At 40.6% G+C, this 17,316-nt stretch overlaps 1 protein-coding gene across 1 annotated transcript in view; it reads right to left on the reverse strand.

Moving 5' to 3' along the window:
- POLR3B (polymerase (RNA) III (DNA directed) polypeptide B) overlaps nt 1-17,316 on the reverse strand; it is a 184,867-nt gene that overhangs the window by 137,587 nt on the left and 29,964 nt on the right. The window contains exons 8-10 of the mRNA XM_006865254.1: nt 15,583-15,700; nt 12,885-12,993; nt 3,768-3,890 (exon numbers count right to left, since the gene is read on the reverse strand). Coding sequence (XP_006865316.1) covers nt 3,768-3,890; nt 12,885-12,993; nt 15,583-15,700 — 350 coding nt within the window. The remainder of the gene's footprint in view (nt 1-3,767; nt 3,891-12,884; nt 12,994-15,582; nt 15,701-17,316) is intronic.

The raw sequence follows: 17,316 nt of genomic DNA on the forward strand, positions 1-17,316 counted from the left end.
TCCCCTCACCCACCACCAACTTCTCAGCAATCAACAAAGAAGTCCCCCTACCCCCCTTTAGTATGGTTTCTTTTTCTTAGTCTTTTACAGTAGTGGTCCTATGCAGTATTTCTCTTTTTGTGACTGACTAATTTCACTCTGACATCCATTTTGACCTTTTCCTTCTTTCTTGTCATCTTAATGACTTTTTGCTTTCTTCGTGTATGATATTCTTGATGTCATCCTACAACTCTTCTGGTTTGAGGTCTTTAGTGTTTAATGTATCAAATCTGTTCTTCAGATGATCTCTAAATCAGGTTGGATATATTCAAGGTCATAGTTTGACTCTCGTTTACTTGTTTTCATTTTCTTCAGCTTCAGTTTGAATTTGTAGTAATTGATGGTCTGTTCCACAGTCTGCCCCTGGCCTTATGACTGATGATAGGGAACGTTTCCATCGTCTCTCTCTGCAGATGTAGTCGATTTCTGTGTATTCCATCTGGTGAGGTCCATATGTATAATTGTCTCTTATGCTGTCTAAAGAAGATATTTGAAATGAATAAATCACTGATTTTTCAGAATTCTATTTTGCGATCTCCAGCATCATTTCTATCACCAAGGCCATATTTTCCAACTACTGATCCTTCCTCTTTGCTCCCAACCTTTGTATCCCAATCACCAGTAACAATCAATACATCTTGATTGCATGTTTGATCAATTTCAGATTGAAGATGTTGGTAGAATTCTTCTATTTCATCCTCACTAGCTTTAGTGGTTGGTATATAAATTTGAATAATAGTGGTATTAACTGGGCTTCCCTGTAGGTGCATGGATATTAACCTATCACAGACAGCACTGTAACTCATGACTGATCTGGATATGTTTTTTTTAACGATGAATGCAACACCATTTATCTTCAATTTATCATTCCTGGCATTGTAAACCATGTGGTTTGTCAGTAGCAGTCCATTTCAGCTCACTAATGCCTGAGATATCGATGTTTATGCATTCCATTTCATTTATAGTTGGACCATAAAGTTTTCTGTAACACTGTTAGAATTTCCCTCAATGCACCAGCACCATCTTCATTTCCACCCTGGGTTCTCACATCTCTTTTCATGAAGATTTTCTACCTCTGCCTGACTTCTCATTTTTGCTTTGGGACAAAGTTCATTTGTGCTTGTATAACTTGACTGTTCTACAGAACATGTTCCTCTTGGATGTTCCTGTTTATGCTTTATGGGCCTGTGTATCATTTGGTTGAAAGGTGTCTGAGAATGGCTTCAGTTCTAGGTCTTATGGCCATAGTTTTGGGTTTCTCCAGCTTCTGTCAGAACAGTAAGAAGAAATAATTGATTATTTCTTCAACATTTTCCCACCAATCTGTTTGTGATCCTTTGTTGCGATCCTAGTCAGAATGTTCTATTATTAGTATCAGGGCACTGTTTAGTTCTTCCAGTCTCGGATCGGGAAGGTTGTGGTTCATACTTAGTCTTTTCAACTAACTGCTTCCTTGAGTCTTTGCGTTTCTTCAGCCTCCTTTGCTCTAGATGAGTAGAGATCAATAGCTGTACACAGACGGCCACTCACACGTTTTTAAGACACAGACAACAAAGTAGGATGCAGAACATTGTCTTTATAAACTCTATTATGTCAACTGACCTAGTGTTCCTGAGTCTATGATCCTTTGCCTTTTAGCCTAGGAACTTCATGCCCTCCCTGTGGATACACCTTTTCTTTATAATAGTCTTTTTTTTTAAATAATAGTGGCCTTATACAATAGTTGTTCTTTCTGACCGACTTCTGTCACTCAGTATAAAATCCTCCAAATTCATCTGTGTTCTGGGATATTTCCTTAGTTCACTGTTAGTTCTTTATCTTTGCATAGTACTCTATTGTATGTATGTAGCAAAGTTTGTTTTCCATTCATCTGTTGATGGGCACTTAGATGGTTTCCAACTTTTGGCTATTAGGAACAACGCTACAATAAACACGTGTGTGAGTATATTCATTCATGTCATGGCTTTCATTTCTTTAGAGTATATAGCTAGGAGTGGGATGGCTGGGTCACATGGAACTTCTATCTCTAGCTTCTGAAGGAAGCACCACTCTGTGTTCCATAGTGGCCGTACTATCATACATTCCCATTAGTAAGAAGCGTTTGAATGTTCCAGTCTCCCCACAACCTTTGTTATTTTGATGTTGATTTTTACATTAGTGCCATTATTGTCCGGAAGAGATATTATCTCATTATACTTCTGATTTGCATCTCTCTAATGGACAATGCTACCACTTGCCTGTCATTTTGTCATAGTGTGGTAGCATGCATGTTACTGTGGTGCTGGAAGCTATTGTCACCGGTATTTTAAACACTAGCAGGGTCACGACTGTTTCGTTCTGCTGTGTATAAGGTTGCTATGAGTCGGTAGCAACTCAATGGCACCTAATAACAAAAACAAGGGTCACCCATGATAGACAGGTTTCAATTGAGCTTCCAGACTAGAAATGACTAGCAAGAAGGAGCTGCAAACTACTTATGAATGCTTAGCCAAGGAACACCTTATGGAAAGCAGCAGAATATTGTCAGATATAGTGCCAAAAGATGAGCTCCTCAGGTTGGAAGGTACTCAGAATATGAATGGGGAAGAGCTGCCTCCTCAAAGTAAAGTTGACCAAGATGACATGGATGGAGTAAAACTTTCAGGACCTTCATTTGCTGATGGGGCACAATGGAAAATGTGGAGAAACAGCTGGCAGCATCCATTAGTAATTGGAGATGGACTGTACCAAGTAGGAATCTTAGCAGAGTACGTCACAGACATGGGCTAAATTTTCTGAGTATGTCAGCTGGGCTCCCTATCTGGTGAGGAAGGCAGTGCAATTTTACTTATGGCATTGCTCCTAGCTTCATCTTTCAGTCTCCGTCCTACAATTCCCAGGTTCCAACCAGAGGTGCCTACACAAGTCAATGAATGCTGTATAGGCCCTTTACTGCTGGCAGTAACACTAGGCATTCAGGAAAGGAGACAGTGACCCCACACAGTCAGATGCCTACAGCAATTAGAAAAAGAGAATGACAAAGCATATTAAGGAGAAATACATTGTGGAGGAACAAAAAAAAAAGAATTCTACGAAAGTTGCTATGTTGTTGTTGTTAAGAGCCGTCAAGTTGGTTCCAACCCATAGCGACACTGTACAGGGTTTCTGAGGACCGGCTGGTGAGCCTGAACCACCCACCTTGCAGTTCAAGCCTACTTTGCAATCCAGCTCATTAACCTGAAGTGCCACACCAGGAGTAAGAGTTGCTATAGACGTACAAAAAAATTGTCACTCAGGGGAGGAGCCCTAGTGGTGCTGTGAGATAAGCACTGGACTGCTAACCTCACAGTGGCTTTGTGGGAGAAATATGAAGGTGTCTGCACCTGTAAAGATTTGCAGCCACGGAGACCCTAACCCAATGTCACTATGAGTCAGAACTGACTCAATGGCAGTGGCTGGTCACTTAGGCGAATAAGGAAAATAGCTCTTGCTATTTTATCAGAACAAAGCCCTCTTGGCCCCATACCCTCCTTCTAAGCTAGACACCATCGGGTGATCATTTTTCTAGGAAAACACCTTCCTCTAGTTCTCAAGCAGACCCGTCAGTGAGGCTTCCCTGCTGCTTCCCCAACCTCCCCAGCACCTCTCCCAAACATGCACCCCAGAGCCACTGTATCTGATGACTGATAGAGGAGCAGCATGGAATCTCTCGTTCCACTGCACCCAAGGGACAAGGGTAAAGGCCACACCTGCATCTGTGTGAAAATCTGAGCTTTCTGGCACTCCTCCAAACTGGGTCCAAAGGCAGCCATCACGTGCTCCTCTGTTCCAATCATCTGCACAATCTCCTGGTCACTCTCCACACCCATGGCCTAGGAAGGAGAGAAAAGGCAGAGAGAGTGTTGGCTTTGTGTTCGCTGGCTGACATTTGCTTATGCTAATCTGGCATTGTTTGTGGGTATTACTTCTAAGCAAACGCTAGCTCTTCTCTCAGAAACCAAGCCATCTGGCACAAGAACCTGAAACAGACATTTTGATTAGGGAGAGCAAAACAAACATTCTCAGCACTTTTTTATGTGTGCCATCTTTAAAATTTTCAAATATCCTAGAAGCATCATCCTGTACCAAGAGGTACAGTGGAGACGACAAGCCGAAATTACAAAGGCAACCTAACCAAGAAAACCAGCCAAAGGGCAGAAGACAAACAGAAGCCCCATTAGTTTGTCAAAAGACTAATTCTTCTGAGAAAATTCAAACCACTCATATTCAAGCTAACAGTGATTTTCCTATAGAACGTTTTGCCTCACCTCACTACCCTAGAGATAGTATTGTCTGCAGGTTTGTACAGAGAAGTTAAAACTAAGACACACTTTTAGCAGGTTTGAGAAGCTCACTTCACTTAAATGTGTCATGGTGGCAGGAGTGACATGAAGGTTGGCTCCTGCATACATTTGCCAGGAATTCTGCCACATCAAGAAATAGAGCACATCTCACTAACCCTCTGCTGGCAGAGTAATAATCCGCTTCTTAGAAGTGAGGGGGAATGTTATGTTTGCATTAAAATTCTTCGTTTAGCAATATAAATAAAGTAAAACGAGGATATTTGTCTACTCCGGCTTTGATGTTCTAGTTCTGTTCTACACACACACAGAAATCTAATCCCAAATACCAATGCAAAACATCAAGAACAGTATTGTGAATACATCAAAAAGAGCACTGTTAAAAGTCAGGCGATCTGGGGTACTGTTCCAACATAACATCAGTAACAGGCACAGGACTTAACAACTACAACTGTCACACAACCCTTCTACCTTGATTTTTTCTTCTGTCTAATGAGAGGTCAAAACTGAGTCCCTTCCAGAGCAAAATTCTCACCGTCTCCATTTCAATTTCAGTGATCTGTATTTGGACACTTCAGGCTCAGTGTAAATTTACTGAAATGTTTGAAACGTTCATGGAGGATGTGTACATGTTATATCACCTCTCAGACCAACTGTGGTGGTTTAAAATCTGTCCACCAATTCTGTGGCACTCCCTTCAAAGGAAGTCGATCACCCCAATCCACCCACAGCATCCCTTGAGAATGGGCTATATTGAACAACTCACTTCTGTAAGAAAAAGACCAAAGTGACAGCCTACAATGTAGAAAGTCAGTCAGAGAAGACACGCCAGCTTCCTGCCTGCTCTCTGGCTCTGTGCGCGCTAGCTGCCGTGGCAGGAGGCCACTCGAGCAGTCTATGGAGAGGTTCACACACTGAAGAACGGAAGCCGCTGGCTTTCTGCCCACTTCCAGGCTGGTGAGCTGTCTGGGAAGCAGGTCCTTCAGCCCCTGTCGAGCCTTTGGATGACTGCAGCCCTGGCCAACAACCTGACTCAGGAGACATCCGGAGCCAGAACCCCTCAGCTAAGCTACTCCCAAATGCCTGATCAATAGGTGCTAGAATTCAGTAAAAGCCTGTCGTTTTAAGGCCCTACATTTTGGGGCAATGTGTTACAGAAAACACATAGCTAAGACACCCAACTTTTGAAATTAAATTTAGTTAACTCAAAGAGTATAACACGCTTTGTTAAAAAAAAATTGTTGAGTGAAAGAATAAAGAAGTTCTTAGGATGCAATCTCTGTAATCTTTTATTTTTCCGTTTTTTAATCTCTACTTTGATATGATTGATTGTGGTGGTTGTTGTCAGGGGCACCTATCTACAGCACAGTGAAACACTGGGTGGTCCTGGACCACCCTCACAATTGTTAGGCTTGAATTGTTGCTGCCACTGTGTCCATTCTTCTTTCTGGGGAGGGAGGAGACTCCCGCTATTTTCACTGACCCTCCACTTTACCAAGCGTGATGTCCTTCTCCAGGGACTGGAGGTCCAGGACTCCAGGTCCCTCCTGATGATATGTCCAAAGTATCTGAGACAAAGTCTTGCCAACCTTGCTTCTAAAGAGCATTCTGGATGTACTTCTTCAAGATAGTTTTGGTTCGTTCTTCTAAAAGTTCCTATTATGATCAATATACTCTGCCACACCTGTTTCAAATGCATCAAGTTTTTCTGGTCGTCCTTGCTCACTGTCCAGCTTTCAAATGCATGAGGCAATTGAAAACACCATGGTTTGGGTCAGGTTCTCAAAGTGACATCCATACTTTTTAAGTTTAGAGAGATCTTTTTCAGTAGATTGGCACAATGCAATGTGTCATTTGATTTCTTGACAGCGGCTTCCGTGGCATGGAAGTAAAACGAAATCCATGACAATTTCAATCTTTCCTTTGTTTATCATGATGTTATCTATTTAGGTCCAGTGGTGAGGCTATCTGTGTTCTTTATGTTGAGATGTACTCCATACTGAAGGCTACAGACTTAGGTCTTCATCATCAAGCGCTTAGGGACTTTTCACTCTCAGCAAGCAAAGATTGTCATCTGCATATCTCAGGTTGTAATCGAGTCTTCCTCCAACCCTGATGCCTCGTTCTTCTTCATGTAATCCAGTTTCTAGATTATTTGCTCAGTATACAGACTGAATTAAACATGGTGAAAGGATATAACTCTGGCCCACACATCTTTTCTGATTTGAAACCAGTAGTATTGCTTTGTTCTGTTGGAATGACTGTCTCTCAGTCTATGTACTTTAAGCACAATTAAATGCTCTAGGATTCTCATTCTCTGCAATGCTATCCCTAATTTGTTATGATCCACCTGGTTGAACGCCTCTGCATATGTTGCACTGACTAATGAAATACAAGTAAACATTTTTCTGGTATTTTCTGCTTTCAACCAAGATCAATCTGGCATCAGAATTGCTACACCTCATTCCACATTCTCCATTCTCTTCTGAATCTGGCTTGAACTTCTGTCAATGAAATGATGTACCATTTGTAAATTATCTTCAGCAAAATTTTACTCGCATGTGGTATTAGTGATATTGTTGACATTACAAGATAATTTCTGCAATGTGTTGACTCATCTTTCTTAGGCACGGGCACAAATACGGATGTCTTTCCAGTAGGTTGGCTAGGCAGCTATCGTCCAAATTTCTTTACACAAACAAATGAACAATTACAGTGTTGCATTTGCTTGCTGAAACATCTCAGTTGGTATTCCAAAAATTCCTGGAGACCCTATTTTCACTTCGTTCTTCAGTGCATCTTGGATTTGTTCCTTCAGTGCTACTGGTTCTTGATCTTATGCTGCCTCTTAAATTGTTGAATGATGACCAATCCTTTTTGGTACAGAGACTCTGTGTATTCCTTCCATCATCTTTTAAAACTTTGTCTTCTCAAGCTGCCTTTTTAAATCTTCAAATGGATACCAGAAATAAACTCCCGTGTGGCACCGTAGGATAAGCACTCGACCTCAAGGTCAGTTTGAATCATAAGGTCAGCAAACCATGAGAAGCGGCTGGTGAGTTTGCACTACCAACCCTGTGGTTCAAACTGACCTTGTAGTCTAGTGCTTATCCTATAGTGCCACACCAGGACTCCTTTCATAGCAACCCTAAAAAATTAAAAGTTCTAATTCTTATACAAACAAAAAACTGGATAATTCTTAGGTTATATACTCTGAGTCATATCAGCTTGAAGGGTGGTGGCACATACATTGTTGTTTAGTGCTGCAGAATTGGTTGACTCATAGCAATCTTTATAGGGTTTCCGAGGAGCAGCTAGTAGGTTTGAACCTCCAATCTTATGACTCAAGTGGCCTTGTAGTCCAATGCATTATCCTGCAACACCAAACCAGGACTCCAGCATATGCACAGAACTATCTATATTCCTTTTTGGCCTTCCAAGCCCAAGTATCAAAACATACTTTTTCTCTGTGAAAAGCTACCAAAGGAAAAGTTAATTTTCACTTTTTAATCTCTCAAAATAATGTTATATGGGTTTTAGGAGAAACAAAAATTTATGGAAAAAAAAAAATCAACTACTTTGCAGAAGAATCCATAACCTTTTACTAAAATCTTTAATATAAAAAAAATTTTAACCAATGTTTCATTTCCAGAAGACCAAACACTAAAGCAGATCTCTCTGGAGGATACCAAAACAAGCACCCAAATTATGTAAAATGACATTCTTAATTGCTTATTCTGATGGTTAATAAAAATAAGGGAAAACATTCCTTCCTGATGAGGCCCTAGATGACCACATCAAGGTGCAGCACTGCTGAAACTAAGTCAGGATGTTATCATTGCAGGCCATTTTAGAATATACACAGACTGCTTCGACACCCCAAATATTTCTCAGCTAGGAAGCAAAGCTACCCTTTCTGCACAGAAATCCCACCATATGTGCAGAGCTCCAAGAGTACTCCGCTGTTTCTGTCCCAGGTCACTGAAAGACTGTTTGATGCACTCCAGCTCCAAAGACCAGACTCTGCCTTTATGGCTATTTAGCCTTCAGGAGTCACAGCGACAAATAAATGATGGACTGCCATGGAAACGACAGCAAGATGTCCAACCACTTTATTTTATGGAAACAAGTTAGACATCTGAAAACTAGCTCGATCTGAAGCTGTCTGGAACCATCCCACCTCAGTAGTAAGTCCAGGTGAACGCTCTGCAATAACGTATGACAAACCAGCAGAGAGAATACGCTTGGGTGAGAGTCACCAAGTCTGGGACTCAACAACAACACTAAGCATAAATGCGGAGGTGCTCTTCTACAGAGCATGAAGTCAGTCCTTTGCTACCCACCAAGGGTGACTAAAAGTGTGACTTTTAAAAGACAACTACAAGAAAGAACACTAACAAGGCAGAAAAGAATAATATGCACAAATGGTAATAGGTTGAAATAAAGGAGGGGAAAGGAGAGAATTTCTTACAGCCTCTAGTTCTCTTTTAATGTAGACTAAAGTCAAACTGAAAACAGCCCCTGCAGGTCACTGCAGAAAGCCTGTTTCCTAACCTTTTAATGGATTCTCTTTAAAGATCAGTGCTCAGCACCCCTAAAATTGAACCCTCTACTCCACAAAATCATTCAGACTACAGAGGCCCTCTTAGTGCAAGTGCTGAATACCAGGGAATACAAAATGCAACGTGGGGAAGATTCATGGGTAGGAGAACCTTTGTAGTGAGTCAAGTCCATAAATAAGGCTGATCTATGCCTTCAAACCTTTATCCGTCATATTCAGACCCAGCATGGAATCCGGGGGGCCCTGCTGTTTCTGGCACTTTTAGCCAATTGTTGGTCACAATCAAGAACCATCAAGTCCTAATGACTGTCAAAGTCTGTGTTAGGGCCACACAACACAAAAAGAGAAACGATGTGACTTTTTGGTACCCTGGTTTATTTTCCCTGGCTTTGGACATGAGCTGGGTAAACAGACTTAAGAGAAGGGAAAGACCATCCTGTTTCCAGATACATTTTCACAAAATACATTATCTCATGCACTCTTCACAACAACTCTGAGATCAATTTCTTACTTTATAAATGAGCTAATCAAGACTCAAATTTGCCCAAGGCCACATAGCTAGTAAGTACAGAAGCCGGGGGCCAACCTAGGTCAGTCTTACTCTAACACATTCTAGGCTGCACACACAAGTTCCCACAAGTTTGTTAAAAGTGGAGACCAAAAAAGTGACTAAATATGACCAAAATATTTCATTGATTTGTTTAAACAAAAAAATTTAAAAAGATTTATTGTGATTCTCATATATTGCTGGCTAGAGTTAAATAGAGACATAGGGGAGAAAAATTTGGTAACATGCCAAATTTGCAAGAAACAACAAAAAAAGAAAAATATAATTGCATTTTTAGGAATTAATCCTCACAAAGAAATCACCAACGTGCAGAGAGACGTATCTGCACTAGGACAGTCGCTGCAAGGTTCAAAGGGTACCTCAATGCTCAGCTATGTGAAAGCAGTTCAGTCAATTGCACAGTACGTGTACAATTTTCACACACTCTCACTAAAAAGAATGATGTTTGAGGCACAGAAATCTACACATAATTCATTGTTAAACTAAAATAATAAAAACTCAAAGTATATGTTAAAAAGGCATAGAAAAAAAAGTCTGGGAAATACGTTTAATAATGTTACATTTTTTCAGTAGTTTTCTAAATTTTTACAGTACAACTGTTTTATAATCAGAAAAAGAAAAAGAAGTTTGAAATCCCAATCATTGTAGTTACATAAATCAGGGGGCTTCAAAAAGTTCGTGGAAAAATTTCATGCTCTTTCATTCCATTTCTCCATGAATTTTTTGCAGACTTCTCGCATTAGTCATTTGTAGTACCATTCTAAACAGTATGCCAGTGTATATGTGTGTACATGTACAACACAAATATTAAAGCAACTGTGACAGAGACTGTGTCACCAAACTTATGTCATCTGCCCCCTAGAAAAAAATCTTTAATAAAAGGGCACTGGTTTTAATGCATGCATAAGTCTAGTTATTTTCCACATCAGTGATATAAGGTCATTTGAATGTGCCATTATCATATCTGGTCTTAGGAAAACCTTTCCTTTCGATGCATGGGAACATACTGCCCTCTGCTGGCCATACGATATTACACAGAAAAAGTATTTTATTCACTGACCATGTACACAAGACACTAACTTGGGTACAGTGGGATCACAAGAAAACCCAAGATTCCTTCCAGTTTGGAAAATAAAAACCTTGGAGGAATGTGATAGACCAGTTAATATGATGGTACTGCTATTAGGACTATTAGGGTTACTATTATTATTCCGAAAAGAAAACAAATGATACCATCTCACTTTAGAAGCACATTGCTGTTGCTGTGAAATGCCATCGCGTCAGTTCTGACTCAGCAACCCTGTTTATCTTCGGGGGAGCAGATAACCTCATCTGTTTCCCACAGAGCAGCTGGTGGGTCCAATCCAGTGTTTATCCTCCAGAGCCACTGCATTCCCCAAAACACATTATGCCTTACCAAAAAAATGTTTTTTAATTCCTACTACCTCCAACAACAACAACAACCTCCAACAACAACAACAACCTCCAACAACAACAACAACCTCCAACAACAACAACCTCCAACAACAACAACCTCCTACATGAACTGACTCGATGGTGATGGTACTTAACAATAGCCTCCTTCTTCCTGCCGCTGCATTTAGAATACAGGTATTTCCTGAATTGAATGTCACTTGTTGACATGCATTTGAAATCTGTGAACAGAGGGATACCCTCTGGCCCCTACAAGGCCTAGCACCCTCCTTTTGTTACCTACACTGATGACAACTTTTACAAAGTCCACTATCTTCTTTCTTACTCTTCTAAGGCTTATGCTCACACTCAGATTGTTCTTTTTTAACCAATTTTGTTTGTTCCACCTCAAAGAATCTCTTACTGTTTGCTCTCATTGCAACACCACCACAATACATTAAGTATATATATATATATATATATATATATATATATATACACACACACACATATGTTGTTGTTATTGTCAAGAGTCACAGAGTCAGCTCTGACTCACAGCTACTCTATAGGATATCCAAGGAGTGACTGGTGGGTTTAACTGACTCAACAGCACTTAATTACAAGAAGATTACCTGAAGTACCCAGGAATATTCTTAAGTATCTCCTCAAATAATCTAAACTTTTAATTTGTATTAAGCTAGTTGTCACCACTTATCTTATAACCAGCTGTTATATATCAACTGGAGTCCTTGTGTGGCGCTGTGGGTTAATGAGCTGGACTGCAAGGTCGATATGAACCACAAGGTCTACGGTTCAAGCTCACCAGCCACTCCTTGGAAACCCTATACAGGATCGCTATGGGTTGGAACCTATTTGATGGTACTTAACAACAACAATATACCAACTATTTTTCGGTTTTGCTTAATGACAAACACTACAATTTAACTGTTCACAGAGTGTATATATAGTATTTAAGTCTCAAAGCCAGTTAAACTAGTCACTATGCAATTATCTAAACAAAGTACACCATTTAAACATTACTTTTCTAGGAAAGGATCTTTCAGGTTCTTAGCCAGTAATTCACAAAGTGAAACAAAGAAAAGCAAGACAAACAACGGTTAGAGACGGCAGATTCGTGTTAATCAGAACAACCACCAACCTGGTCTGGATTCTTTGACCTTGGAAACTCTACTGCTGAGATCGTAACCTAAGATATCCTGCCCCTGGGTAACATGGTATTACAGCGGTTCCCTAATAGACACGTAAGTTCACTGGTTAAATAAGGCACAGCACACTTTGTTAAAACTGGGACAGTTTGTTAAAAAGAATGCAGTCTCTCTGTAGATAATGGTGTAACACTATCTCCATGATGATTCATAATTCAAAAGAAAAAAAAAAGGGTAAGTATGAAACAGTGGGCAATGGATGTAAATGGAAAAGAAAATCGGAACAGAAGCCTACTACGTATGTATATGCATGTCTGCACAGACATAGGTGATCTCTAGAAAGGGGCTCGAGACACAGAGGACAGAGACAGTAGTGTCTCTGGTGGGTTAACTGTGACTGGGGAGAGGACACACGGGGGGCTCATGCATCACTCTAACCCCACTGTACCTTTGCAATGTTTTATGGTACATCTATTTCAAAAACAGCCTACTACTTTGTAAAATATGTGAACCCTGGTATTCTTGTTGTAAAGTGCCATCAAGTAGGCTCAGACACACAGCAACCCTGTATACAGTTTCCGAGACTTTTACAATCTTAGCAGGAGCACACAGCCTCATCTTTCTCCCGAGGAGCGGCCTTGTGGGCTCAAACCGCTGACCTTGTGGTTTCACAGTCCAATGCTTAATTAGCCTTTAGAGCCACCGTACTGCCCCCTGCATTATACATTTGACTGCTTACTTAGCTCTGCCATTACCTTTCTATTACATTTGGGAATAAACCGGAGAAAGAAGCGATGATTTTCAATAGAGAACCTTACCTTGAATATGATTACAATGGGGATATCTTCTGACAGTGTGTTATGCCTCAAGTAAAACCGTCCCTGCTTCACTGCCATATTGGTTCTGCTTTTCTTCTCGTGGGTAGAACTGCAAGGAAACACAGGCTGTTTAAACGACACTCGCACTTCAGATAGAGCACTCCTTTACTTATTCATTTAAGAAGAGAGTTTCAAGATAGTAATATGCAATCATCAATTGAGAAGATTCGACTGAGCAATAAAGATCAGTAAGGTCTTTTCTAATAAATTAATAAATGCTTTCTAAATGATGCAGCCCATTCCTCTTGCACAAACTTCTACAAATACTATAAATGTTTCTTTACCTTCGAGGGTACAGTGAAAATTTTGTGGGTAAGTTGTTGTTGTTAAGTACCATTGAGTTGGTTACAACTCATAGCAACCCTTTATAGGGTTTCCAAGGAGCAGCTGGTGGATTTGAACTGCCCACCTTGTGGTTCAAACCGACCTTGCAGCCCAGTGCACTACCCTGCAACACCACACCAGAATCAGCAATTCATTTGATCTGTTTCTCTTGTTTCTACCTGTATTGGTTTGATCCAGTGTGGGGCATGTATTCATAATCAATTCTATATAACTTGAAAAAAACTCAAAATGAGCTAGAAGCAAAATAAGGAAAACTATGAGGACATGAATTTGCATATTATGGTTATTAAATTCAAAATCCAATAAAACATCCAGAGTTTTGGTATAAAGTGAAGACAAAATGTCACAGTATACTAACGATAAGACATTAAGGAGATCTCCATCTACTGGGATCTCTGTTATATGTAAAATTCCTAACGAGTTAAAAACATTAAAAAGAATTAATCAACAATAATAGTTAACTGTGGTGCCTTGAATTTACTTGATATGACTTTTCTACTCAGTATCTTCTTAATTCCCACCAAGTGACTGGGTGGGACTATGCAAACAAGACTTTGAGGCTGGGAGTGGTTCGTTTTGCCGCCCCTACCAGGTTTAAAAGGAGCCATCTCAGAAACAAGACCATGAAAACAGGAGAGCATGAGTGGAGTGTGCGATCCCTACCTAGAGAAGGCCCGACAGCAGAGGCAGTGAGTGACAGAGGCATAACATGGAGCAGCAGCTGCAGGCATTTAGGCCCATGGACTGAGTAAAACTGTGCCTACAGGCAGGAGGCTGGCCTGCAGAATGTACCCTTTGCACATTTAAAGGAGCTTTGTAACACTTACCCGAACAGGGCAGAGGCCGAGGGGCCACATGACTGAGAGACCAAAGACAAGAGCAAGGTGTGCCTGCAGTGGCAGAGAAGAGGTGCTCCTGACTGGAAAACGGCTGCATCCTGAGTTTTTCTGATCCTGTTCATTTCCCTTAAAAATCCTATAATCTTTAGTATTGTTATGTGTTCTGTGTGGCAACTGCAAAGGGCTGTTGAACCCAGAGGTAAAGCAGAGAGCACTGTGGGAGGGATGGTTGGTGTCGGAATAAAGAAGATTGCAGGGGGAAGCATGTGTGACCTCCACCCGCTTCTTACAAATCAGCTTTGGACTGATACTAAATTTGATTCTCCTTCTCCTTCCTCCTTGTGAAGTCTATGGCAGTCAGACATGGCATCAACACAGTTTTTGCAGTAACACACAGGACTGCCCATGATACTGTGCACTGTTACTCATTTTACTTCCATTAGTGCTAATCTTCCACATAACAATAGACTTTGAAGTGTCATTTCCAAATTATGGATGAGAAAACAAAGGCTTACAGAAGCTAAGCAACTGCCCACCTCAGTGTCCAAGAGCTAGTCCACAGCAGCCTTGGGAATCGAATCCAGTGGCCTTAGCTCCAAATGTATGAACAGTGGGAAGGCACAGACTAGACAATGAAAAGATCTGGGTTCAAATGTAGGCGATCTGTTACAATGGATGTGACCCTGAGCTCCAGGCTGTAGAAGAGAAATGAGGCCACGTATCTTGGAAGGCTGTGGTGACAATTAAATGACACATGTAAAGCCCATTACCTGACTCAATGTTGTTAGTATTACCGCTGAGTTGAATCCGACTCAGTGACCCTGTATAGTGCTGGTGGGTTTGAACCACTGACCTGTGGCAAGCAGTCCAATGCTTATCCTACTGTACCACACCAAGACTCCAAATAAGTAGCAATGGTTAGATGCCTCTCCCTCAGTAAGAAAAAATCCACAGTGCCAGATTAATCTTTACATGCTGATATCTTTGCCAAAAGTCTTCCTATTCCCAAGCTCAATGACCTCCAAATTTCAACTTACATATGAGAGAAAAGAAGTTCCAGAATTGGCATAAGGGAAGCTATTGTAGAAAAATAAATATGTAGGGAAAAAAAAAAAAATGCCAAAGAGGCTGGTATTGAAAACTAACACTAAGATATTAGGTCCAGTACAACAGTCTCCAGATACAAGAGAGCTTGCGTTTCAAAAAGTTCGTAGAAAAAGGGAATGAAAAGTTAACACAATTTTTTCACGCATTTTTGGAAACCCTCTCTTATGTGTAGGAAAATATATGTTCAAACGATGTCTCACAAATTCGTGGCTGAAATCACTCTATAATTACTGATTCATGCATTGAACTACATGCAGAAGCAACTGGCTACCTCTGTCTCAAAAGACAGCCATCTGGCATTATGGAATTACGGATTTTCCTGAAGAAGGCCACATCTGTGTCCATACCTGGTGACTGAGGCACCTACTGCCCCTTTGCGGTCAGCTTCCACAATGATCCTGTTCTTAGACAGCTGCTCTTGGATGAGAATAACTTTTTCCACTCCTTTAACAATGAAGTAGCCACCTGCTCAAGGAAACAAAAGACGCATCACCACCTCCTCCTTAAGCAGTGACCTGAAGCAGAGCTACCATTGCTTTGTGGCTCCGTCGCTTATTTCTAAAGGGTTTGTCAATATAGTTTTAGGGATTGACAATACTATCAGCACATGATTTTACATAGGTACGCTTTTAGAGGAAAAGGAATGTATTTTACTTGCCTATGTATCACCAGTCCCTGAATATATTGCAGGTGAATAAAAAAAGTATGTTAAGTAAATTGGTATTCAGATCTCTGAAGCACAGAAACAACAAATAATCCTTAATATAAACTTAAATTTGCTGTTTTCCTAATAAATCAGTGGCAATGCTAAACTAATATTGGTGGTGGTTACATGCCGTGGAGTCGGTTCCAACTCATAGCCACCCTGTACAGGGTTTCTGAGGCTATAAATCTTTATGGGAATAGAAAGCCTCATCTTTCTCCTGCAGAACAGCTGGTAATTTCAAACTGCTGACCTTGAGGTTCGCAGCACGATTCGTAACCACTACGCGACCAGAGCTCCGAAGATTAGATTTCCAAAATAATATTCTATACTGTGGTGCTGTAGGATAAGCACTGGACCACATGGTCGGTTTGAATCGCAAGGTCAGTGGTAAAAACTCACCAGCCACTCCTCGGAAACCATACACAGGATTGCTGAGTGGGAACTGATGGAAAGGCAATTGACAATAACAACACTCCATAAAGGAAACCTGGTAGGATAGTACGTTACAAGTTAGGCTGCAAACCACAAAGTCAGCAGTTTGAATCCATCGGTTGCTCCATGGGAGAAAGCCTCAGAAATACAGTTGTTATGAGTTGGAAATGATTCCACAGCACACAACCATACGAAATAAAAACCATACAATATTTTCATACATTTGTTTTCATATAATTTAGGACAAAGTAAGACTTCATTACTGGTTTGATGCTATAGGATAAGCACTGAACAAGGTTAGAGATTCAAACACCAGCGACTACTTGGAAAACTATATACAGGATCAATACAGGTCAAAACTGACTCGATGGCATTTAACAAGCAAAAGCAAGGCAACATATCTGGCTTCTGGAATATTTTTGTCATGATCTGTTAAAGGCATGTCCTTTGTTAACTTCCTTAGAAATCCTGGGATTCTACATCAATGCAACTTTATAGGAATTAGATTAAACCAACTATATAAGAATATAAACCAATGTGAAAGAGGGAATTAAGAAAACTTTCTGTTAAGTGCTAGCCTAATTAAAAAGAAAGTTGGCAAGCAATATAATTATTTAAAATTTGGGGGTGGGGTGGGGGAGCCTTTTTGGTCACTTTCCTTAATTTAAAACAGCCTGGAGTTATATAATTTTTTCACACAATGAAAAACAAGTAATTTTGTAACACTGTTTGAGAATATTTGTTGTTGTTAGGTGCCATCCAGTCGGTACCAACTCATAGTGACCTTATGCACAGAAGAACAAAACACTGCCCGATCCTGGGCCAGCCTGATTACTGTTGCCACGCTTGAGCCCATCGATGCTGCCACTTGGCCAATCCATCTCATTGGGGGGTCTTCAACTTTTTCTCTGACCTTCCACCTTACCAAACATGATATCCTTCT

Source organism: Chrysochloris asiatica, unplaced genomic scaffold (genome assembly GCF_000296735.1).
Source record: "Chrysochloris asiatica unplaced genomic scaffold, ChrAsi1.0 scaffold00076, whole genome shotgun sequence".
Taxonomy (NCBI): domain Eukaryota; kingdom Metazoa; phylum Chordata; class Mammalia; order Afrosoricida; family Chrysochloridae; genus Chrysochloris; species Chrysochloris asiatica.